General features: G+C 37.4%; 1 protein-coding gene across 5 annotated transcripts; it reads left to right on the top strand.

The window, feature by feature from the left end:
* The first annotated feature begins 1442 nt into the window (after positions 1 to 1442).
* On the top strand, positions 1443 to 26839 carry LOC116304796 (uncharacterized). 5 transcript variants are annotated; one of them, XR_004198092.2, is made up of 15 exons: positions 1443 to 2511; positions 5058 to 5347; positions 14896 to 15783; positions 16912 to 17005; positions 17300 to 17482; positions 17795 to 18145; positions 18286 to 18630; positions 19113 to 19201; positions 19746 to 19941; positions 20525 to 20760; positions 21277 to 21408; positions 21912 to 22339; positions 22754 to 24275; positions 25052 to 25190; positions 26093 to 26839. XR_004198092.2 is itself a non-coding variant. In XM_031714580.2 (14 exons), the coding sequence occupies exons 1-14, from the start codon at positions 2421 to 2423 to the stop codon at positions 25088 to 25090; spliced, it is 4884 nt and encodes a 1627-aa protein (XP_031570440.2). In that variant the 5' UTR covers positions 1443 to 2420; the 3' UTR covers positions 25091 to 25460. The 5 variants fall into 5 exon arrangements, 4 of the variants coding, with proteins under 4 accessions (XP_031570440.2, XP_031570441.2, XP_031570443.2 ...); XM_031714580.2 differs by lacking the exon at positions 26093 to 26839 and having other exon boundaries at positions 25052 to 25460; XM_031714581.2 differs by lacking the exons at positions 1443 to 2511; positions 26093 to 26839 and adding an exon at positions 4477 to 4916 and having other exon boundaries at positions 25052 to 25459.
* Positions 26840 to 27095: the final 256 nt, after the last annotated feature.

Genomic DNA, 27095 nt, shown 5'->3' on the forward strand with positions numbered 1-27095 from the left:
ATTTCTTACAATTTATTTTTGCGTTTTTAATTAACAGATCAAAAACAGTTTTCCATGTTTGATACTCGATCTGATCAAAACACGCGGGATGTTGAGAGAACACGAGAGGAGCGTAGGAAACCACGACGCGTAGCGGAGTGGTTTCCAGCTTCTCGAGTGTTCTCTCAACATCCCAAGTGTTTTGATCAGATCGAGTATCAAACACAGAAAACTGTTTTTGATCTGTTTTATAAAATAACAAACTCGTGAAAAGATCGAAAAAAAGCAAATTTAAGTAAATTCTCACTGCATGCCGTCTTATTTAAACTGACCAATGAGCGCGCGCGATAGATTAAAAATGACGATAGCGTGTTTTGATACTCTCATCAAACATGGTTTTCGACCAATCACAGCGCGCGTAGTATCCCAATTATTTTATAATTGGTTTTCAAAACCACTACTTTTCGCTACCGGTGCTGGTCTATTACTAATAGCTCTAATAACCTAATAACAACCTTTAGTAGTTCAGATAGCCAATCAGAACGCAGGATTTGCGATAGTCCACTGGTAGGTTCATACTAAAAGGATATCTGGGTAAAAAAGTCCTTTCTCCCATCATAGGACTTTTTCTTACTACAGAATTAGATCAACAAGGTCTTGCGCATGAATTGATTGACAATAGTCCCCTTCACAGTTCCCTGAGCCATCTTGAAAGGTAGCCGTGCCTTTGCATCGAAGCGAGACGAACGATGAGCTTGCAATGATAGAGACATGTGAATAATTGTTCAAGGTGTTTTAAAAAGGTCTCTATCATTGCAAGCTCACCGTTTGTCTCGCTTCGATGCAAAGGCACGATTACCTTTCAAGATGGCTCAGGGAACTGTGAAGAGGTCTATTGCCTGTGAGATTTCCCTTTTCCCCCTAGTTTTCCTTATCTTTTCGGAAATTTATCATCAGGTTTTTTTTTTAGATTAACAGTATCAATAGAACAATCAATGGTATGCCAGGAGTAGCTGGCTCACCAGGACCCCCCGGGCCTCAAGGTCCAAGAGGTATCCCCGGGACACCAGGCGCTGGAAATCTAAGCCAATGTCAACACCAACAGAAAGTGTTTCGGGGCTTTAGTGATGCAGCTACTGATTATTTTGTTAACTTCATCGAACCAATGGTAAGTATAATATGAAATATTATTGAATAATTAAAAGGCATATTTTGAAGTCATTTAAATTTATTGTTCTTTAAAGTTTTAAGGACTTAAAAAGTTGAATTGATTTCTTGAAGGACAAGATCGTGGTAGGAGCCTCTTGCTCGACCGTCAGAGGAGACGAAACAAACCTGTCCACTGGTACTAATTCACGAGGAGAAAAAGTGTATCTATGTACATGTAGAGAACTGTCAAGTTACAGTAGAGGATCTGGAAATACAAAATGCTTGATAGACGTCTGGGTTTGCCCTAGAGTAACTTGATTATTTCATTCGTCAACCATCTGATATAGGAGGAACAGCCAGAAGGAAAGGAAAATCAATTTTTTTAAACCTATTTTTACACTTTTTATTTCGACGAAGTGCTTTACTCAAAAACCTCCAAAACAAACTTGTAGACTTGCAAGATTTTCATTCAAACTTTGCAGTGGTTAAAGTTATCAAATATGAATTTTTACCTTTCGTATTACTAATAAAATGTAGCTGTTTAAAGTCACCTTAAGGTCTAGCGTCTAGCCACGTTTATGTTCTGGCCCACTTCATTTTTGGACGACATTTTTTAGCATTTAAAGAAACCCCCAAAGCTTTACAAGGTAAACTTCCTTTACCACAGGAACCCCACCTAGTTAATCTCGATCACGGATGACGAGAACCAAAAGATATTTCCTAAAATACACTAAGTTTATTTGATGCTTTTTTTACTTCCTATGCTCTTAAGATCTCATCACTGAAAAGTCGGACACTTTAGCATGCTCTTAGAGGTCGATTAATTTTTTGAAGATACGTCACTATGGACAACATAGTAGTACGTGCCTATGACTTATTGTAAGGTATTTGACACCTTCATTACAACGGATACGAGTACTTCCACTTTTTCATGCTCATAATAGCACATTTGCATGACTGAGAGACTCCGAAATGAAGTGTATTTTTCGTGGCTTGAAATACACAAAGAAATTTTTAGATCTTTACCTGCCGTGGATTGTATCAGAGTTGCGAATTGAAGGCCGTCAGCTTTGCAAACTCACAGTGAGTAGATTTTTACCTGCCTTGCTTCCAGGTTGTTAACGTTGTGTGTATTGGGTCAGAGGTACCTGGAATGCAAGGAACTAAAACCTCTAGCACACACACAACTACACGAGATACAAGAAGTAGCACGACAAACAAGTCATGACAAAACTAGTCCCAAAACTTTGCCTGCGAATCTGAACGGCGTGCAGCTAAACTACGACTCCCTCATGATACACACGATGAAGCCTGTTGGTGAGCAATACTCAAGTAACGGAGGCACGAGTAGGATAGAAAAAAGGAAAGCAAAACAAGATACACGTAAGTTAAAAAGAATTAAGGGCTGTAGAGTCAAAATTTATATTCTTATCTGCAGTGACATATGTTTTTGAAGGTTTTTCAATGCTAAGTGTATCCTGAGGAGCTAAATTCGATAAGCTCGGGTTAGAACGATGGCTTATGAGATAACTTAGGAATTAACTATTCGGGTCATTTTTTTCTTCTTTTCACTGCCATAAAAAACGCAAAGGTTTCTTTTAAAATATATCACAATGATTATATATAATGACTTTCTATTTGAATTAAAATAAATAGAATAAATGATTTTTTAAATATTTCTGTCGAGTGAACGAAGAAGTTACAAGGCTTTTACTAGTCTGACTTTTTGCAAATGAAACCGGTTAAATAAAATAAAATAAGACCTTTACCTAAGAAGAGGTGAAGGCGTGAAGGGATTTCAGTGCTGTATGCCCCTAAAGGTAACACACACGATCAGTTTTCGAGCGGGTATATCAATACTACATAAATAAAGTGATAATGTTCATGTTGAACAATGGAAAGACGTAGACCTTGGTGCTGATGGCAAAAATGGCTTTTGTGTCGGTAAAGTCACAACGGCCTATATTTATGAATATGTGAAGAAAAAAACATGGGGGAAAATGACAAAGAATAAGGATTATATCAAGCCTTTAGTTAAGGATATAACGGAAAAATATTCATGTGGCGTTTTCAAGTTTTATTCATTTCTGCAAAGTTTAATCCCTAACTTGATTTATGTCACCAATTGATGCAAAAGAAGGAATTCAACCCTTGCAAAAGTTGCCATAATACTGCTAGCCTGAGTATCAGGCCTTCTGGGGCGCTGGGGGGGGGGGGGGGGGGGGGGCTTGGGCTTTCCGCCTCCCAACCCCCCTCCCCTCCCCGGAGAGAGCTTGATACTCAGGCTATTATAATACTGCTGCAAGATTTCGCTTTCAAGTTGACCCAATGTTTTGTAAATTGATTTATGATTGGCTATTTATACCTTTGCTTCCAAAAAGTTGTTCAGCGGCGGGTACGATCAAACAAAAAAAAAAAAAAAAAAGCTTCCTTATAGCTTCATTACTGGTAGACTTTTCTGCGGTAATTATCTTTTATCAAGATTGTTTTAAGTATACGTAAGGCGCTGCCAAAAAATTAAATATCATGAAATCTCCAAATTTGGTGCAGTTTATCATCATTGACCAACCACACTTTAAAAACTTCAGATTCCATTCATTCATGTAGAAGCCTCAAAACTATTGTCCTTTCATTGCTATTAGAGAAATTAATTGTCTTTCTGACCACACTTCCGCTTCCAGTCATGTAACTATCACAAAACTATTATCCCTGTTATTACACAGTTATTAGTGTCTTGCAACGTCTTCAGAGTTTCTAAATATACACACAAAGAAATGAGACAGGTTGTATACGTTGAACTGAAAGATATAATATAAATAAACAAGTGCTTAATGGAAAGATAGAGAAACACTGGGGTAAATTGTCGACTAAGCACAAAAATTCCTGGTTTATGACTAGTTGGCAGACTAATTTGTTAAAGTTGACTACTAATGGAACGAACGGATTGATGTCATCAAGCTAACACCTTCTAATGTCCTCTGCAAATAAACCAAACTACAGCGGAAACACGTTAAGAATGATTGAAAACCTAATCAGAATGGAATTCTATAATATTTTTCAATACATCATTATATTTCATTTATCCTTGTAACAATAGAGCTCTGGAAAGCCAAAGCTCGACATCAATGAAGCTTGAAAAATCCTTATTGATGCTCTTAAATATTGGCATTTCTGATATATTTACTGTTTGCATAAGTGGCAGTAACTTTGTATTGAAACTATTGTTATATTGGTGAGAAAGGTATAGCAGTTTACAGCAAGTTAATTGATAATGCTAAGCTAATTGTCCTATCATCCAATCAGCATCGGCCTCAAACAGAGACCTTACGGCAAACTGTAAGCATTTGACATTTGGTATTGTTTACGACTGAACAATCCTACGTGGGGCTTTTAATTAGATACCGCAATGAAATGGTATCCAAAGAACCTAAGTAACTTTACGTTAACATTTGAACGATTTTATTGTGGTTGAAGGAACTTCTATTATAATCTCATTAACTTGGAGGAAGAGTTCCTAGAATAGACACTCAGTGTAAGCTTAATCGACGTGACTAAACTCACACACTTTTAGTCAAAAGACTTTGGCGAAAGCTCTTGTGTACATTCCATTGCTAACTTAGATAATTGAAATGGTACGGTCTGGCTTGTGTTTCACTGGTGACCTCGAAGGATAATAGCTAAGCTTGTTCGAGAGCGACAATTATGAGTGAAATCCAAACGGTTGGGTTAGCGAACGATGAACGTTGAGAAAATCGTCCAAAACTGGAATCATACCCAAAGAATCCAAGGTAGTCAAAACTCTTTAAAAAACCTTCTGAAATTATAATATTTTGTAGTATATTCTAATGATATATTCCAAATATTTTCCATTTTATTCTACTTTTTTTTATTATGAAATACGTTGTAGTGATAATTTGTTTTATTTGTAGCATTGGACCTTGTGTTGCCCGGAATTGAAGGCTTCCTTAAGGATGTCCTACGACAAGAAAGTCTCAGCGATGAAGGAGAGGAATTACGACGTTTCTATATCAAAATCCTTGAAAATACTACAGAAAATTCTACAGATATAATAGAGACTTTTGATATAAATAAAAATGATCCAAGTCCACTAAAAACGCCTCCGATAACAGGGTCCTGTTTTACGTACGACGACGAGGGCACCTCAGAGGACAAACTACTTGATCGACAAGATTACTCAAAGGAGAGACAAGCTTCAAAGGTAGGTAGTTTAATAATCTTAAAGTTCTTATATAATTGCACTTAAAAACCTGAGAATATTTTTTGGCTATTGTCATAGTTGGTAGAAATATTATGACCTTATGAACAAAGATGCGAATTCATGCGAAACGTGTCCCATGGAGTTATCTTTCATAGTGGAATTCGGGATGCCGTCATTGACAATCATATTATTCCCGGCATTTTAATGAAATAAGAACGACATATTAAAAATATAACAAGACTTAAAAAGTGCGAGAAATAATCCTGATTATTGCTCAGTTTTGTTGTCTTATTCACGGGTTCTTGTACGTGGCAATGTACTTCTCTAAAAGCCCAGTTCACAGGAACATTTAGTTCGAGGTGTATTACATCGATGGGTTAAACGATCCGTGTTAACTCGCTATTCGATTTATTAACATAATTTATTTACATCGCAACACTTGCGAATGATAATTCTGATAGGTATGTGCCTTCTTTTTCTTTTACTATACGTTTGTTTGTGGTTAGTGTTAGGACGTAGATTTGTCGGCGCTTGCAAATCCCTGTGTGTTTACAGCTTAGCATATTCTGAGTCGATAAGTTTTAGAAGCCTTCAATTCTCAATGAACTTTGACTAGATATTAACAGCAAAGAATTTCTAATCGAATTATAGCATCGGGCCATTTCAAGTGCCTCCTATGACAAAATATTCGATTTTTTTACGAAGCAACGTGCGTGCAATTCTATAAAAACAGATTTTCAGTTTATCCATAGCTTTTCCGGTGTTGTTTCGCTCGACTTGCTTGGCCTGTTCCAACGCGTTGAAAACCTATCTCAGTCGTATCTAACCAAACACTGTACGTAGCTGACAAATGCGTTACCCTCTCTGATGCAATCCAGATTGTATCATCCGTTTGATCCTTTCCTGACGTGATCTTCCACGTTTATCGGTGCTGTAAAATAGATGTTAAAGCTTCAAGAAGTTGACCTTTAGTTCTCGTTGCTTCAGTCACCTCCCTGCTTCAGTTCAGTCTCGTTGTTTATAACACCGGAAGATAAACATACAAGCATTGGCAAAAACACAATGAAAAGCTTTTTTCTTTAGTCGTTCACATTGAAAAGAGTGGAAAACAGATCTGGGTTAATGCAGAAAAAAAAAGTGTAGAATATCAATAATGCGGGTTGAAATACTTTGGAGAAAAAAATAATGGCAGCATGGAAGGCTCGTGTCGCAGTTCGTACAGAATTCTAGTTAGTATGAGATTGCGTTACAAGTCTCGGAAATATTTCGCCAGAACTCAGAGGCACCGACCTACGTTTCTTATGCATAGCCCGTGAGCCAAGCTTCAAAATTCAAGGACGCAGAAGTCTTTAAAAAGACCATACATAAAAAGAGGACCGCAACAATATGAAGCTTAGACAATACGATTGTTATAGGTTTTATATTAGATTATATAAGTTCCTCTACTTTTAGCTTTTTCAGGAGTTGAAGTCGTTTTGACAGAGCTGACAATTGATCAACCGTCAATAACAACTCCCATTACAGTTAATTCACATAAAGATGACTTTGATCTCTGACGACATTCGTACGTCATTGTAGTAAAATTTTTAATAACTTTCTTAATCACCGCACATTTTTATGTCAAACCAATCTCTCTTAAAACTTTCGCATAAGAAGTAAAATCCAAATCACTCAAGTAAGATTTTGCGTTTGTTTCCCTAAGGTTTACTGTATACGCAGTGTTTACTGTAATGTCATTGATCTAAAGATGTCAAGTGACTGTGATGTTGACAGCAGGATTTGACATTGACTACTGGATGATAGATTAACAATATGGCGAGCTGTGAATCAGTGAGTCGTTTATCCCGTGAATGCCTCAATGGCACCCACTGTCATTGACCTCCTTTTACCCTAACCATTCAAATGAATACCTTACACATGCTCAGTGAGTTAGGGCTCAGGCTTAATTGTTTTACAAGTTGTCTTAAAGCTCAAAGAGTTAGTTTTCTTTGTGTTTTGACAGCGTTGATGCTTCATGTAGCAAATGCATGCTTCATGTGTTAGACGCACGCATGAATCGAATTTCAGGAAAAGACCTTTCTGATGCAAAAAAGAAATGTTTACAAATAAGAACTCACTCCCCGCGTCCCCCTCCTCCCGTAAGATGCCGGGAACCACTGCTATATAGAATCCGTAACCTTCGTGTCGATTTGAGCAGAGATTTCTGCTTCAAATTTAATAGTTGCAATATTTGCAAATCGCGTCGAAACTAGTGTCCATTTTTAGACGTCTCCCATAGCGTAAGTTGTACATGATATTTCACTGGAATGGAATATCGATAAAATTTGGAGAAATTAATTAATAATATGCATTAAAAAAATCATATAAAGTACCATAAAGTTATGAAATTTTTGTTCGAGTGCATCGAACATTTCTTTTCAATTGATTCTCCTTTCGGACCGAAGTTTATGTTATTATTGGATGATGCAGCCAGAATAGAAAATAGAAACTTGGCGATCGATTGCTCAATCTGCCGGTACACGTCCATACTTAACCAAGTATTCGTTTTCGTCACTTAAGTGATGTTCATGTAACTCTCCAAATTGTAACAACCTTGCATTTTGGCTGCATACCAACACACTTGACTGCTTATTTATCAAAATAAACTCGACATTTTTGTAATTTGCTGTGAAGAAATTTGCTAAGATTATTACTTGCTTTGCGGTCCACTATCATCTCTATCATAGTCATTATCCACTCATTGTTTTGTCGAATTTGATTTGATTCTCTTGTCTTATCAGCGTTATCTTTTGTACTTATCTCCATTTTAATTTGCTGTACAAGAAAGTACTTATTATATCAAGAGACATTCCCACCAACAGCCTATTTCTATAAGTTTCGGTATTAGATTCAGTATCATCTTTATCACTCTCTTATCCCGTTCAAGACTCAGAATTTTTCTGAGTCTTTCAATTTGCAACTGCATAAGTTGCTTCATATACTGCGAGGATCAGCTCAATTTGATACTCTCTTTGTTCGACGGCCTAAATAAAAACGTTACCGCAATAGTCATCATGATATACTTACTTGCAGCACTAGTGTTCCATATAAAAGGCTAAAGCTATTGTCAAATATAAGCGATGTTTCGTTTTGCGTGACTCTGTTTACAATTTCGCTATTTAAGAAAGCATGAGTAAACGTCCCCGGTAAGTCTTTAGGACAATGATGCTCTGTAAAGACTCAACGAAGAAAATGTCCTTTTGCCTGAAAATTAATATGAGACAACTCTTGACAGTGACATAGGTGGCAAGCAGTCTAAAGTAAAGCTATCGGTCTCAACTGAGGATGAAGAATAGATCGTTGTAAACTTCAGTTATAGATTTTAGATATCAATGACCAAAGTCACTTCAGGAAATATCGCTCCAAAAACAGTTATATCCGGTGTCAGACTTTCGGTAAACCGATGAAAAACTTTTGGGGGCCATCATCTGTCTTAGGGGCAACGATAAGCACTGACCACGATCCTGTGGGCCTTTGGAGTCTTTTCTTCTAAGTACATTAACAGATGTTAACGTTAAAATAGTCTTGCATGGATTGATAGATCCTACTGAGTTTGTCTTAGCTGCAAATCTACCATGATGGTCAAACACCTGAACGCAGTTATATCAGGTAATTTTCTGTGTGGTCTGTAAGAGACTTCTATTGCCGGCCTGGCAATGAAGTTTAATACAGCACAAGCTTTAAATTGATCTGGATGAGAAGATGAGAAGGAAATGAATAATATATAGAAATACTAGATTCGCTTTCCCTCAGTAGTAAATATGTTTTTTTTCTCGAAAGGAATTTGAAAATACATGTTGATTCGGGTGCGTGTTGAACAATATGACATACAGTAAATCTTGGCCTTAGACCAAGAGAATTCTTGTGGTTATATCTAAGAAGCTTCAGCTGCTGTTGTCACTGTTGTTCAAGGAAACTGTAGTTCAAGTTCAAGTCAACAAAATTTGTCACGAGAAGAAATTTGCACCCTCGTATGAGCTATCAGTGGACATTTATAAAGTGATTATATAGTGGTTTGATGGATGGATGGATGGATCAGTGGATGGATGGATGGAAGAATGGATGGATGGAAGAATGGATGGATGGAAGAATGGATGGATGGATAATTGGATGGATGGATGGGATGAGATGGATGGATGGATCGATGGATCGATGGATCGATGGAGGGATGGATGGATGGATGGATGGAGGGAGGGAGGGAGGGAGGGAGGGAGGGAGGGAGGGAGGGATGGATGGATGGATGCATGGATGTAATGAATGAATGAATGGATGCATGGATCGGATGAAGAAAGGAAACAAATGATAAATGCTGTCCGGTCGCATTTCCTGTGACAACATAACAAGCTTATTTATTGTTGGCAAATGCAAGGTCATCCATACATCCATACATCCGCCTAATAAAAACGTGCTCTTCCATATACTAATGGATAAAATGAATAAAGTAAATCATAACATTAGGCTCCATTAAGACTGTCCCTTGCTTAACCCTTATCTTTAATTAAAACAAAAATAATACTTTTGTCCAAGTTTCGAGAGGTTAAGTTACAAAAGAAACTTCATAATCTGTCGATCTGGATGTTATAACAATATTTTATTTTCGCCATATGACGTATTTTGAATGATGAAAAAATATACCTTAATTGCTTGCCTTGATTTGGTGACAATTTGACGGGTGTTGCTAAATTTGTGCAATGTTAGCAGAATCAAAACGTTAGATATAGTTCTACGCACATATTTGATATTCTTAATATCCAAGCTTGCGGGCCCCTTGACAAACTCAATTTAATTTCAAGGAAATTGTTCTTGGTTCATAGTGGAGAGGAAGAAGGTCATAGTGGCACGATTCTGTGGTTTTGCTTTCCTTCCAAGGGGGAACGAGCCAATCAGGTCTCCGGAGATTAGAGTTACAATTTAGTCTGATTGGAATATAGTTTGTTACATTTTGCAGAGGGTGGAAAACTAGAAAACCCATTCAGAAAAGCCAAATTGGGCCAAGCAGTGTGCGACCAAATTATGAATTTTAAAGGCGGTTCAGATCAGCAGCACACACTGCCGTCCTATTTTGATTCACGACCCAGATAAAATCCTTGTGCCTTTGCAAATTGTTGCTCAAAACTAAATAAACAGACAAACTGCTTTAAATTGTAATTTGTGAAAATATTATTATCTAAAGTCAACACTGACAGCGATGGAGTCACGATTAGTCAATTGATTCGCAAGAAGATAAGTCTTGAAATGTTGATAAAGTGTCTTATACATGTAATTCATAGCGGCTAATGTTGGAAACGCTACCCATTTTCTCTATCACTTGCCTATGGGATCCTGGCGCTTTAATATGGAATTTCTCAAAGGGGAATCTGAAGAGGTAATCAATATATTTAGTTCCTAAGCTGTAACTAAGAATATGGCTCAGTGTTAGTATTGGAATTGATGTTGAACTTTATTGCGCCAAAATCATAGGTCCCTTCTGTATTATACTTTGAACTTGTGACGTCATAGCCGCCATGTTTGTTTCTGAAAGTCAAAAACAAAGATAAGTTTTATCATTGTTTCTATTGTCTTACTAACCAACATGGCGGTCAAGTCTTTAGTTACTTCAAGCCCTGGAGAATACAACCTTATCACTGAGCACTGGTAACACTGATGGATCTGATGGTAATATTAACTATGTACAGGATGTAAAGCAATCTATTGTTTCGACATTCGCTCCTAGGGAAATATTCGACACTCATGTCTTATTAATTCAGCCAATATGATGCTTAGCAGCTCGAACAGGCTAAAAAGTACAAGTTGTCTCAACCTAATGCCACTTTTTCACTTAGAGCCGGTCTTCTCTCTATATATTTACTTTCCCATTGTATTGTATAAGGTATGGAATGCAGAACTCTAGGATACGTTCCTAGCATTCTTTGTTGAGTTAATTTTGCAAGATGTTCAGTTCCAACTCAATCGTCAACTTCGTAGTTACAACTCTTGCGAAACTTGTAGATCACAAGGTCAACAGAGAGAGTACACAACGTCAACTACCATCCAACAGCTGAATGCCATCTCAAAGATTTTGCAACTGGAAAAATATCTAAGTTTAGCTTCTTTCAAAGTCCTTAATTTAGCCAGAAATAAACACCAAATAAAAAACAATGAGAAATTTAAATAATCACTAATTTTTCTACACAGCAGCTTAATACTACCGAATCCAAATCATGCATATGGACTTGAATTTAAAGATTAATATTAGTCAAACATTGATATTAATTAAAAATTAATATTAATCAAAAATTAATACTAATTAAAAATTGATATTAATTAAAAATTAATAATAATGATTGTGAAAAGCAGAAGCATTTCTAAGTTGCAAAATTGAAATAATAATACCTAGGAGCTAAAGTTAAAATTGATTTTGGGAAAATATTTAGATCTTATTAACCGAGCGGGAGGTCTGTACGGGATAATCTTGACCGAGGTCTGTACCCGACCGAGCTCGGTTGATAAGAGTTTTATTATATGACCACTTTTCATTGAAAAGGACAAAATGTTTTCGCCGTAAGATTAAGATGCGATCGGACCGGTTAATACCGGAGAATCTAGACCAGTCCGCGATGCGATCTATCCAATCAGATTGCTCGATTTGCTAGTGTCCAGGCTCTAAGATTCACGGTCATATAATAATCATACTTATTAAAATTACATGCTTATACCAGGCTGAATTATGATTACCCAGAAGCTTCTTCGGTCAGCTTCGGTGTATGTTTGCAAATTGACACTGACGATATATAATGGATTGAAAGGGCAATGAGGAGATGTGTTAGTAAAAATTACAGTTAGAAGCTTAGTATTTTTAACGACTGTTGGTATTCTAATCGTGAGAGTTTTTGTAATCGGAATGTTAAATTTTTAAACTGATTCCCACGAACTTGCATGGAGCCAATATTCCTTATAATCGACGTTATCTTTGAGCCAGAGATAAAAGCTTAATCCTACCTGATGTGACTCTTGACTTCGGTAATTTGTACAATATCATTAAACTCGCACTTCATTTCACCCTACAGTAATGCCATTCAAACGTCAATTCTTCGGCTAATTGTGTTACCTAGTCACGTGTTCTAGACTTACATTTTGGCGGGAACTCGGCTTCGCGAGAGCGGAGCACTTATAATCGTATACTGTTCTTGCAAAGACATCATTTTCCCTACATCGGATTCTTTAAAGCGTATCGATAGCATAAAAATTCGCATTGTTTATGAAAATTGAGATAAACTTTTCAACTACGGGATTATTTTGATAAAATCTGCATTAGAAAGGATAGGAGTAGCTTTCTACCCGCTCATGCAAACACTGCCACACGAAATCAAAAAAATGAAAACTCTCATATTTTCCAGTTTAATTTTCATTAATTAGTTCTCTCTTTTCTAAATTCTTGGGATTTTTTTGGTATTTTCGCTGTTTGAAATGGTTGGCTTGACCAATTTCTCAACTTTAACTTCCAGATGTGTCAAAATGTTTGCACGTTTCTCTGCCGGATTCCAGTCAATTCGTGCACTAACACACGCCATAAAACCACGAAGATAGGAAAACAATTCCAAGTCCAAATCATCATTCACCGAGTTGCTTTCTTTGAAATTCCCGATTTCTCTCGTCGCAAATGGTCCTTATCTAACCAAGATTAAAGTTAGTCGCTTTGTTTGGTTTAGTGAGGCACGAAGCATGTGAGCCTCAAACGTCATGTCAAATGACATAGGTATTTTTAGACTGTTTAAAAACCAATTCTCTACATATTAATAACTTTGACTTACAGAAATTATTTTTGTAGCACTGAAAATACGGAAAAGACCAACAACTTGCTGATAGCATCTTAAATTCCTATAAAAGACCTTGTTAACTTAAACGTTTCGTTTAATACAAGCGTATCTCAGGTCGTTATCAGACTCGTTGGTCGCCTTAGACACCTGAGACCTGTTTCCGGCTTCGATGAAGCACGCTAACTATTTGGCTTATACAAAGTTGATACCCTAGCTCACGATCGTGCGCAGAAGGACGTGAATTGTAGGTACTTGAAGGTCACGAAACGGTTTAGACGGCAACCGCTTTAGCAAAGAACGAGACAACGGAACATAGTTATGTAAGGACAAGCTTGAAACAACAAAAAAGCGACGCAATTTTTCTTACAATATTCCAATGCTGCACCCGTCGAAATCGTGGTTTCTAAGTTGTCTAGCAAAGGACGTTAGGGTAATCCCTAATCATGTAAGTTACAACCTTTGATTTCTCTCTCTATTTCTAATGCAAATTTAATGAGACATTCGTAGGACTTTATGAACCATAGTTTTATGCTATTCTGCTATTTATTTAATTTTTTTTTGACGTAAAAAATGAGAGTTAAAAACAAAACGAGGGGAAAAAGTGCCGTCCTTTCGAGTAAAGCTAGCCCTTGACAAATGCGATGTCGGCTTTCCATACCGGCCCATTGTTTACGGAAAGTGACAATGTTTTCCTTAGCTAACTTACACTCTGGGCATTGAAATCCCCTCCCCCAAAAAGCTAAGCCTTTTTGGTCCTTTAATACTTGTACCAAAGATGTTCAGAACTTTCCAGGATTTCCCTAGATGAGCTCCTATGTCCTATGGCACGTTACTTTTGTTTTTTCTCATGTAAAATTCCTTTGAACGCGAACGACTACCCAACATAATTTTCTCGCCAAATATTTGTGACCTCGGTTTTGTTTACGAACATCGGGGTCGCTGTGTGTGGTATATGGAATTTGATTTACAGACATTTTATTGGAGGTCAGAAGTTGAGAGGTAGCTGGCACAATGTCTTCACTCTCTATAGAACATTAGTGACGTCTGGCTGTCGATTATACTTGTACCGCGCATGCAATATCTTGTACGTTCGAGTTCAATTGCGTTCAAACGCAAATAGATTTTGACTCCAGAATCAAAATCTTAGAGAAGTATTATAGTTAACCTACAAGCTTCGAAATTTTACAAAATGAAATGTGTGTCCGAAATGCTGCCATGTTCAGCAACATGAGAATCTAAAGATATATCTATTGTTAATGAGCAATATTGCTCGAATCGTGACGTCAGAAATAACGATCAAAACAAACAACCTCTTCACGATGTCCCAACATAACGTAAAACTCGACTATAATAAAGATTGGTTTGATAGAACATCAGGCAAAAAGTAAACTTTTCTGAAAATTAAGAATTGAATTGAATGACTTGTCTGAGTTTGGTTTGCCCTGCATAACGTTTTGTTTTGATTTGCATTAACGTTACACCGTTTCACGAATCATTTAGAACTCTGTCATCAGGATTTTACTAATGTAGGGAAATATTTCAGTATCGTGTTCAATTTTGCACAGTTTGAACCTCGATGACATTTAAAGTATTCTAATCAACGATGGCTTTAAATTAATTTGCGTAGCGATATGTTAGGGAATCAAAAATGGCTCCCATAAAGATTTTATGCGTAATATTCTTACTTTAATGATCGTGATGTCCGTTTTTCAGGAACCAGTTTCAAATGTGCCTCGACAAGACCGCAAAGGAACTGACAGCACAGAAGAAAGTGGAGTATTTTTCAACTCTCACTACGCCTCGTCTGGTGGCCAAGAGGTTTCCAACCCTCGCCACTCGGATACATTCGAGTCGACATCTTCACGAGACACATTCTTGTCTGATTCAGACTTTGAACTTTTAGAATGGGAAAATGACTCAATTGTCAACGAGGATGGCTATTGCACCGAAGACAACTTGGAAAATTCTGTACAAAATATGCAATTTCATCCCAACGAGTTTGGGGAGATTTATTCGGGTGTTTTGTACATCCGGGAACAACCTGGATGGCATAAGCGCTGGTTTACGGTTACAGAACGATGCATGAAATGTTATAAATACAAAACAGACGATAAAATGCTATTTGAAATTCCTCTACGGGATGGGAAGTTCGTTTCTACAGACCGTAAAAGTCGAATGTTTCCCATGACTCTGTCGATAGCAAGACTAAAGGACAGCATTACGTTTGCTACCACAGAAGAAAAATCAAGACAGGAATGGATATTCGTCATCAATCACGTAATGAACAAGCTAACTGAGAACCCTTCAGAAAGTCCTAGCCCTGTTGATATTAAAGATGTGCCATTTAGTTTGTTACTACGGGCCGAAAGTCTCGAGGAACGTCGTGGTAAAGGTTCCTCGTCAGAGAATTTTCCAGAACATTCTAAAACACACATTGTAGAAACCCGGTCGGAGAGTTTAAAGAGAAAAACCTGGCACGCTGGAGTGGATAAAGGTTTCAAAGATGTTATGAATCAATGGAGAGTAAAAGGAGAAGATGAAACTGATGACATGGAGCCGCCTTCTCTTGCACAGGAAGAATCTTTCAAAGAGTTGCAAGAGGTAAGACATCGTAGTTCTAGTGATTTGTGTACGTCCTTCTTGGACAAGTAATACTTTGTGAGAATTTCTATTTATACATGATTCACATATCTAAATAAAAGAAGCGCGGGAAGTGGTACCGATAAACACGTGAACGAGGGCAGTTGTCCCAGAATTGTCTCAAACGCATTGCGACGAGGGAAAAATAAACGTTATTTTTTCTTTGCTCGAAATATTCGAAAAAGAAAGACTTTAATTCAGATTTAATGTAACTTCAGAAATGATAACTAGCTTTCTGTTTTTAATTTTTACTTGGTTTCCTGTGTGTTGTTGTTTTTTTAACTGTGACAAGTTGCCCATTGGTTTGGTGGGCGCATGCGTTTTGCTGCTTGACTCATAAACAAGGACCTGCATCAAATACTGGAGCCTAGTAAAAAGCCCTTGAATGCCCAAGTGCTCGCTGTGAGAGCGTCTATAGTATTAGCAAATTAGCATGTCTCCCGCGCATTTCTTAATTATTACAGCGTCTATGGGTATTTTTCTCTGTGTGAACAAGACTCAAAGCTATCAACAACAACGCAAGCCTTTCTCATTAAAGCATTGACTATGTTGCACTTTATGCGCCCTCCAAGACTTAAAAGGCTGGCTTTCGATTTTACGCCACTCAATAATTGCTAAATCAAGTTTTTGTTCCCAATATGGGCATAAGCCAAGATGTTTTCGAGTCTGGAGGTGTCTGGGTATCAGAAACAAAGTGCCTTTAACTGAGTCCTTTGCACGTCATCTCCCAGTAAAGGGGCTTTTATAGGCATCAAGGAACAATTGAATGTTGTCTAATCTGATTTACACGAGAAATAAATCAATAAGCCTGAAGCGAGATGACGTTTTACCCCCGACTCTATACCATAATAGTTATTTAAATTCTTTCATTAAAACTTTTGATTCCTTAGAGAATACAGGAACAATAGTCATAATTAAAGAACAAAAGCAATTTGAAAAGAATTATGGTCTAGAGACGGGGGTAAAACGTCATCTCGCTTCAGGCTTATTTCCCGGTGGAAAAAAGACTATTGTTGTGCCTCCTGTCATGGCTGTCATCACGTGATGGTTCAAAGCCTCCATAGCTAACATATAGTTTCTTTGCTTCAGTGTTTACCTGATATTTTACAAAGACCAAAATCAAAAAGCTGGAGAGGAGATTTAGAGAACAATCATCTTCCTTCATCGAAGAAAGGCCTGACAGGTACCTTTATGTAATTATATCTTTTTTCGTTTCTCAAACCTCTGGTCTATGTAACTGGTTGGTTGTTCACCAAAATCTTGTTTATTACAGTAACGTACCAACTAATTTCAATAATATCCTGATCAATGAATCTACAACTAATCCGCAATGGAATGTGGGATATATTGGGGGCCATATTACTGGCACCAAGTTGAAAAAGCACCAACTTTATAAAAAATGCATACACAGAAACATAATATTAATAGATAAATAAATGAATAAATAAATAACATTGAGACAATTCTTCTATCACAGGCCCGGGATCTACTCAAAACCGCAAAAATATTACTTTCAACGCAGAAGTAGAAAACAAGCAGAGTTCGAACTCAGATCTCACTAATGTTCCTCGAGTCAAGAGACATGGGTCTTTGGCGAACTCTCTTACAAACAAAGCAGCGCGAGTAAGGTCGAAGTTGACCACATCGTTTTTCAAGAAAGGTAAGGCGCTTCCATGCACTTAACTATTGATGAACTCACAAATGGCGGAGGGAGGAAAACCGGAGAACTCGGAGAATCAAGGAAGAGACTTGATTCCCTTGACTCCCAAGGCATTATTCTTCATTGACAACTCTACTTCACCGCGGCCTTGTTGACTGTTGGTGTTTAACAAAATATTTCTCATACTAGCTATACCTTTGTGAATACCACCAAAACATGACACCTATGTTTTTGTCATTTTACTCTCTTGCAAACTATCAGTTTAAGAAACTAAAACCTAAAGTCTTTTATTTGATTTAAAATCCTTTTTAGGAAAAAAGGAAGAGAGAGTTTACCAACAAGCTGAATCTCAAAACACGATATTTTCTGGATACCTCATAAGGAAGAAAGGCAACGTGTGGAAAAATCGATGGTGTGTAGTCAAGAATCACTCGCTGTATAGTTTTAAGGAATTTGGAGCACCATTGGCAGAACTGGAACTCACCCTGTTTGGGTGCGGAGTTAAAGCGTTACCCGAGGGGGAGAAGCCGTTTATGTTTGTACTGATAGCTGACAAGGAGCAGCTTTACTTTGCTGTGGAAAATGATGCGGAGTTGGAAGAATGGCTCGTCGTGCTTGAAAATGAGGCAAGGAGGGCTGAAAAAGAAGATGATGAAATAAACAGTAAGAGGGATTGATGTGTTTTGGTCGTCCTTGTCCTTCTCCTTGTCGTTTTTCACCTCTTCCTTCGTTTTCCTTTGTATTTTATATTTTCTTTGAATTTGATTTGAATCATTTCTCCCTTTTTTTTTTTTGTTGAAAAGTTTATCCAACAGATTCACTCGATGGCGCCATGTTGACAACACTATCGTCCCCAGACTCCCCTCAGGAATCACAAAAATCGTTTGAACCACAACCTGAAATGACCGAAGAACAAGAAAAACCACAAGTAACGAAAAGGGCACATTCATTCACTAGAGCATCCAAAGAAACATCACAAATACAAGGCCCAAAGAGATCTTCTTTGCTAGGTGCCCTTGCCCATAAACTTGCAAAACAATCGTCTAAATCCAAGGTCTCAACTGATTCTGAACTTGATGACAAAGCAAGGAGAGAGCTGCAACCAAATGAAATTGAAAATCTTGTATTACCTAATCAACAACCTCAAAGTAAGATTTGTGTATAACTGATTATTTAGATAAGGGAGTATCTGTGTTTAGTTAATAATATTGGTACTTGGGGATGTATGGTAATTGGCCGGTTTCACAGCAGCAATGTCGTAGGAAGGAACAAATGCAAAGTTTATGACAAGAAATTTTACTTCCCATGCAAAAAATAAAACAGACGCCATGTTGGTTGATCTAACAAGACAAACTAATTAGGAATGCTTTATTATCTTTAACCAAGATGGCGCCGGCGGTGCCGTAACGTGCACCCCAAGAATTGTTGGTGGTGGTGCGGTTTGATCTGTTTTTTTCCCCCAAATCTTTAATATTTCTTCGTTTTAATTTAGCTGGCTTCAATGATCTCGCATTGCATCGGTCACATTACTTTACTTTTTAGGTCCATTTTTATTAAATTGCCAGAACAACGGATCGAGTGATCTCTTACTCTGCGGTACTAATATAAGTCAAAATTTCTCTTTATTTAGCCGAGGCAGAAAAAAGTGTAACTGAGAATGGTCCAACGATGAAAGGAACTTTATATTATCGACCCGTGGATACTTGGCTAAAAAGCAAGGTACACTATTTAAATGTAATCCTTTTTTAGGGAAAGTTGTCGAAGCAAGCAAGGAATATACTCCTTGCGATAAATTGTGGATCTTTTAAAGACGGTTCCCGATACTAAATATAGAGTATTTGTCCAATTAAAGTAAAGATTTCAAATTTCAAAAAATCAAATCATTTATATTCCATTAGTTTTCAATTGGTTTACGCTGCAGTAGATTTGGCCAGTTTCAAAAATGTTACACTTTTTGAAAATCATTCTGAGGGTTCTAAGCATGTTGCAAAGTTGCCACCAAGACTTTCCATGTTGTTTAGGGTCCTCTTAACACTCACGCGAGTACACTTGCTTCCAGACTATTCACGCGATCGTCTTAAAGCTAACATTTGCTGCCCACCAAGCACTTCATCCATGTTCAATTTTTTTCCCTGTTAGTTTTGACGTGCATATGTACCCTTGAAAAGAAAGTGGAACTCCACAATGATCATTGGTATCACGAGAAACGTTTGAAGACTTCCTGCAGAAATTACTCACTCCCTCTCCCTATTTTCCTTTGCAGGTCAATCTTCAGAATCATTCACTTGATATTGAACCCGAAATCGATTTCACAGACTCCATCAAACAATTTGAAACTCTAAAGTTCAGGCTCGTTAACTGTCTAGTGCTAGACTGTACAGACACAGAAGGACCACTAATTATGGTCGTCAAGAGAGCCATTGGACAACCGCTGTACCTGCGGGCTGAAACTGAAGAAGGTGAGTATACTCATGGTATCACCAGAAAGTACAAGAAACAGTTAATTTATAAACCCCTTTAGCAGCTTGGACGTAACATTTCCCCATTTCAGATCAACCCAGTGGCACTATTTCTCGCAGTGGCCTTTAGTTGACTAAAGGACATATATAGTGACGAATATAGTGCCCTAATTGTAAATCTGGTAAAGTCTGGCTAACGTCTATTATGTATAAGTCCCAACCACATATAGTACTGTTCATCATGCCAAATATGGTTTAAGGTCTCTAAGACTTGGCGAGGTGTTTTCCCATTTTTAGACAACATGTGTCGTTTCTAGAGCATTGTTTCTTTCTTTAACGGTTGCGCAAGGGAAGACAAGTTAATAGTGATATATATTATATATATATTACGCAATTAATAGTGATATATATTATATATATTACGCAAAGAATCTTTAAATGCTCGAGAGAATGATGCTTGGTCTGAAATGGATAAACATTTCGCCCAAGCTGAAGGGATTTCTAAAAGCCTTGAGTGTCCCATTAGATTTTTGAATACAGATATCGAGCTCTTGTTGTTAATTTTTCCCGTCATCGTTTTTAGATTACGTCGCATGGAAGGACGCTATTTCCTCTGCTATCCTCACCACTTCTTTAACTAAGGACCGTTTATTGTCGAGCGAGAGTGGGTGCGAAGGCGATGATTCATGCACAACAGCAACCCCAAGTAGCTCGAAGATTTCTGGAGACTCTTTCGATAGGGATGATGTTTTCTTCAAAGACATCACTGTACAAGAACATCTGGTGAATCACAATCCAGAGCCTCATCCGTCGCCTAGGGTGAGTGATCATTATTATTAAAAATATTTTGTTTTTAAGCGCACAACCCTCATGTCATATATGATTGGTTTTACCGAGGGAGGAAACCGTAGTACCCGGAGAAAAAACCCTCGTGGCAAGGGAGAGACAACACATCCAGTTTTCCTCTCTCCGCAAAACCTTACACGCTAAATTCCAGTTAGATCTGTACGTGAGTTAAGGCCACCTCATTTGCCATTATTTTCTAACCACTTATGTTAACCAATAGTCCCCTTCACATTTCCCTGCGTCATCTTGAAAGGTAGAGCGAACGGTGAGCTTACAGTCATAGAGACGTGATTAATTGTCCAAAGTGTAACAAAAAGGTCTCTATCATTGCAAGCTCACCGTTTATCTCGCTTCGAAAAAATAAAGTCCAACCTAAACTTGGGTTTATCGTTTCTTGGACACTCGCGATTTTGAAAAAAAACAACAACATTGTTTTGTCTAAGTACCAGTGTACTGACATTGCTGTAATTTATTTTCAAACACCAATAGGCAACTACAGCTGGCGATGTGTCAAGCGAAAGTAGCGTAGATGATCATCATAGTAAAGCAAGAGTTCAAATCAAAAGAGCATATTCGGCTGGTGGGATTGATAGGATTCGTTCGTTATCTGAAGGATACTTGGTAAGTTATAGACCCCTTGTATTGATTTTCTAGAGGAATTGTCCTTGGGGATAAAACAATAGGCCGTCTTTTCTTATGCATTGTTTTGTCCCGCAGAACAATTCCTCTGTGCAAGGGGTCTATTACACAACTTGTTGAGTGCGTAAATAAGTCTATGTATCATATATAATCTACGCTAAATAAATTTACAAATTTTTATAATAGCATTTAAATGGCCACTTTATTGCTGCTAATTTTTTTGCACATGAGCATGCCTTTAATACCCTATTGAAGTCAGGATTTAATTGTTTTTTAAATGTGCAAATTGTTATGTTAAGATTTGGTGACATGAGAACCAAAATCGTTCAACTTGCCCTGTATTGAGGTCTTAAAAAGTTTCCCAGCAACAATAGCTTACAAATCGCAAACTACAATATGATTCCTTAACTGGAGAGATTGGAGTAACAAAAAATTCCTTGTCTGTTGAAGTAATAGAAGGGAATATTAAGAGATTTTTTTTCTAGGTTCATTCCAAGAAAAGACAGAGTCCCCTACGTCGTACTATCTCAAATGCTTTGACCATTCTGGACCTTTCATCTACGAAACGACGAAGAAAAACATTTGGTGGCCTTGGTGTTAATGCATCCCTTCTCATTGGTATTAAGTACACATCTTGCTTATATTTTCGTGTCAACAAGGGACCTTGGTCAGAACGCTGGTGTGTTCTGCAGCAGAACAATCTACACTTCTTTAAGAACTCTGAAGACATTTATCCATGCTCTACTATGAAGCTTGAAGATTGTGTTGTGGAAAAAACAAGCTTTAAAGGAAAGAAGTTTGCGTTCGTGGTGAAGCTGCCGTTGGATAAAAAACAGTATTGCTTCTCTGCGGAAAGTGAACGAGAATTGGATATTTGGATTAGATTACTACAAGCTGAAAGGGATGTCCAAAGGTTAGTCACGTCCATTCTAAATTGAACGCCATGGCATCAAACTTTTATTGACTACACCTAGCATAAATACAAACATACGAAGTTATTCTGTAATTTTCTGGACTGGATTTTGTACTTACGTCCACAGAGTTCGAAACCACGTGCAGGGCAAGTCACGTTTTTAATTTCACGCAAACCATTTTTGTTGCTTCTTTTTTATTTAAAAATTGTGAAGAGTCCCATGACAGGGAATTCTTAAAAAATTACGACAACAGAAAGAACAGCAGCAACAACAAAAACTGTGATGCAGCTTGCAGTTCCAAGAGGTCCACCTTTTTCTGACGTATTATTCAGAGATGAAAAAAATGAGGAAATGAGGAAACTTCTAATGAGTATTTTCATTTATTTTTATTTATATTCCTTAATTATTTTCAGACCAAACGAAAACCCTCTGGCCACATTTGACCTTCTTAATGGCGTCTTACCAAAGATAAAAAGCGAAGGTAACATTAATAATGCAAGTAGACCAGACGTTGCTGTAGTGGATGAGAAGAAGGTCGACTCCACAAAAAAGATGCGAAAGATGTCCAAGTCTCTGAACGAACTGAGAAAAATAAGAGAAGCAGGCGATAAAAAGGACCTTTTTAAGGATTCTAATGGTAGCTCAATGAGGTCTTCTTCTACAATTACACGCAAACCTACCTCGCTACCGGAGGTTTTACTTCTGCTTCAAGAGCAACAGCGTATGCAAAGTATGGGTCACCAAAGGTACGCACGAGTCACAAAGGCACGAGGAAATTGGAAGAAATCAGCGGCTGCTGTCTTAAGAGGTGCAAACTCACAACCAGAGTCTCCTGAACTTCCTAAAAAACATTCAGATGTCAAAGAAAAGAAGGATAAGATTGAAATAGTGCCACAAGGAAAACCTAGAGGATCTTCAACAGGGTCAGTTTCTTCGAAAGATTATGCAAATGTTTTGTCTTCTTATCAGACGTCGGAAGAGTACTTGGGGAAATGCGACAAGTTGGCTGAAGAAGAAAAACTAAAAGCATTAAAAACCGAAACTTTGTTGCGAAAAAGGAGAAATTCGTTGAATTTAGAGAAAGGGGCTCTCCAGAAGAAGCTCGAAAAAACGCACGAGAAAAAGGGCGCAATGAAGAAATTACTTGCAAAAGATGTCGTTAAGAATAAAGAGGAAATTATTAGGGACCAGAAGAGACTTGAGGAAATTAATCTTAAACTTGCTCATGTTGATAAGGATATGAGGGAGAATAGAAGTAAAGAAGCTGCTGTAATGGAAAACCTTACTGCCTTGAAAACTAACCCTAGACCAAGACGATCTTCAGAAAATTACGAGTCTTTAAGAAGTTCCATCGATGCTACTACTCGGTCAGTTCAAGACGAAAGGAGAGCCAAGTTCATGGAGTCTCCTACAGGATCGATATCTTCTCGTGATTCATTCGATGATAAGAACGAACTATACCGGCCTTCTGTCCCAGAAAGTGGTACGTCGCTTCCTCGTAAAGGCTCCAAGAAGAAATGCCAGGCATCGCTTTTAGTGTTGGAAGAAGAGTTACAGAAGATATCCCCAAATGTGTCAAGAAGAAAAAAGTACGGAAGTGGAAAGAGAGTGTCCTCGTCTTCGGAAGGATCCTTTGATGACAGTTCCTTTAAGGAATCGCCTGGGACAAGTCGACAATATTCAAATGCACCCGAAGAGAAACGAGAATCTATTACATCTGTTGGATCACAGGATTCTCAAGACAAGAATTACGGATGGGACAATGTGGAACTTAAGAGAAAAAGATACAGTGGATCACTCCCTACTTTAGCAAATACCGACTTTCATTCAGTGGCAGTATCTATCCCAACTACCAGCACTACAGACGATACAGATGCCCCTCCTGTTAGCAACGAGCATCGCCCAAGTCTTATAACTGCGTTGTCTCAGATTAAGGTGAGGATTCTGATGTTTACTATCAATCATGCGGCGACTTTTGTGGGTTGACTGGGGTAAAAATAGTAGTGTATTGTTTTATAGAGTGCTTGCACCTAACCCGTGAAACTAGAGTGCAAACAATTAATCCGTGAAACACTAACTATTAAATAGTACAAAGTAGTGCTAATTAAACAATAGAAAACAATGGATTTTGCATAAAATTGTGCTATTTAGTATTACTAAAGTTTCAGGGTTATAGAGTACAAACACTAAATGTGTGCAATAGTTATCACTATTTAGTAGTAAATAGCACTAATTAAACAAAAGAAAACAATAAGAGTTAGCTTAAAATAGCACTATTTAGTGATATTTATGTTGCACACTTTTAGTGTTTGCATTCTATTGTTTGCACTCTAATACTAATTTTTAGCACTAAATAGTGATAACTAAACAATAGAAAACAAAGGATTCTGTATGAAATAGTGCTAATTGGTACTAATTATTGTGCACGGGTTTAGTGCGTGCACTCTATTGTATGCATTGTCTTGTATTCTTTTGTTGTTCTATTGTTTCTAAAACATGAACGAACTACCGGAAAATACATATCTTATGTACAACTTCCGTGATAAGTGGCATTTTGATTAGAATTTTCAAGATGGCGTCCTTTGCTAAAAATATACCAGAACCATATGATCGCCTTTATTTTCAGAGGCAAAAAATTGCTTTACTCGGTTTTACATTTGCCATATGAGAATGTATTTTTAATACTCACATTTGAATATTTTCTGTGACAGGATTTTGAAGAATTCTTAAAAATCCACCGAAGTCGGTAACGTAAAGCTATGATCTAAAGATGTAACCGTGCTATTGGTTAATGCACGAGGTGTTTAGCTATCACGTGATCACTCCAATGAAGAATATCACGTGATCATGGTCAGTCCAAACCAAGAATCTTTATTCCAAGAGAAATATGATTATTAGATTTAAATATGACATTTATGCTGATTTTATATGAAAGATATTTATGATTCGTAAGAATTACACTATAACGCTGGAGAAAATAATATTTTATTATTAGCAAAAGTTCAATTTTTAAATTTTTAAAAATGCGGAAAAACTACAAAAGCGACAGCGAGAACAACAAAAACAGCAGCAACAACAACGACAGCAGCAGCAGCAGCAACAACAACAGCAACAGCAACAACAACAGCAGCAGCAGCAGCAACTACAGCAGCAGCAACAACAACAACGACAACAGCAGCAGCAACAACAACAACGACAACAGCAGCAGCAGCAAGTACAGCAGCAGCAACAACAACAACAACAACAGCAGCAATAGCAGCAACAGCATCAACAGCAACAACAACAACAGCAGCAGCAATAGCAGCAGCAACAACAGCAGCAGCAAAAGCAGCAACAACATCAGCAACAACAGCAGCAATAGCAGCAGCAGCATCAGCATTAACATTAGCAATAGCAACACCGATACAGAACAACAATAATCAATAAGAAAAACAAAAGCAACAACAATGACAGCAAACACATTGTCTTTATGTCTTTATGTATCTAATCGCGTCCTCGGGGATCAGATATGTTGATAGAGTGTCATTCTTTCCTAAACTTTACCAGTTAGAGAATGATAAATACTCAATACTAGTCTGAATTTCGTTCGCAGAAACTTGAAATAGCCATTTTCTACATATTCTTTCATTCTAATAATTTTGCTTTTTCTAGTTTCAATCTTACAGAAACTAAAGATATAGAAAAATATGCTAAAAACGTACAATATATGAAATGCTTTTTCTTATGCAGTTTCGAATTATCTGTTGTTTAAGGTTAACCTCGTATTTCAAGATTTGACTGAAATGTTCACCTGTTCCAGTGGAATTTCCAAGTGTTTCTGCTGTTGAAGTTGTGCATTTTTTTACTTTATAATTGGTATTTGTAAATTAGGCCCCGTCCACACGTATCCGGAAATTTTTGTATCAGCAAAATTTTTTTTGCTGATACGAAAATATTTGCGTCCACACGCAGCGTATTCGAATCGTTTTCGAATCGTTTTCGCTGTCCACACGTATCCGGAATTTTCTTGATCCGCCCTGATACACGCTAGTGCCTAGTCCCTTTGACGGATAGTTTTTCTTATTGAGCATGTGCAAATCGTGTTTACGTCAACGTATTCGAAAATTTGCGGATACGACCGTCCACACGTATCCGTATTCGGAGCGTATTCGAAAATTTCCACTCTGGAGACCGTTTTCGAAAATTTCCGGATACGGATACAAAAATTTCCAAACACGTGTGGACGCAACCCGCATCCGCAAAAAAAGAATTTGCGGATACAAAAATTTCCGGATACTCAGCATCATTAAGGCATGGCTCTCAGATGAAAAACTGTTTGGCTATATCATAGCCAGTTTTCTACGAATCTTCCCCAAACTTGGCAAGTTAATGTCTTTTGTGAAAAGAAGGAACCTTAGAGCCTTGGCTACCATGGAAACTAAGTCACGTGACTACAAGGCCGCCATCTTGGATTTTTAAACAAATCGTTTGTAGTCGTATTGAAGCTACTTCAAAAGTCCTGAAAATCCATATTCCTTTTTATATTTGCAATACCTATATGGATCTAATTGGATATCTTGGAAATTATATTAAGTTTAATTTTTAGAATATTTTCTGTATTTTCCAAAAAATTAAAAATATTCTAAAAATTAAACTTAATATAATTTCCAAGATATCCAATTAGATCCATATAGGTATTGCAAATATAAAAAGGAATATGGATTTTCAGGACTTTTGAAGTAGTTTCAATACGACTACAAACGATTTGTTTAAAAA

Source organism: Actinia tenebrosa, unplaced genomic scaffold (assembly GCF_029948245.1).
Source record: "Actinia tenebrosa isolate PJP-AT-01 unplaced genomic scaffold, QUT_ActTen_1.0 PGA_scaffold14__42_contigs__length_11649687, whole genome shotgun sequence".
Taxonomy (NCBI): Eukaryota; Metazoa; Cnidaria; class Anthozoa; order Actiniaria; family Actiniidae; genus Actinia; species Actinia tenebrosa.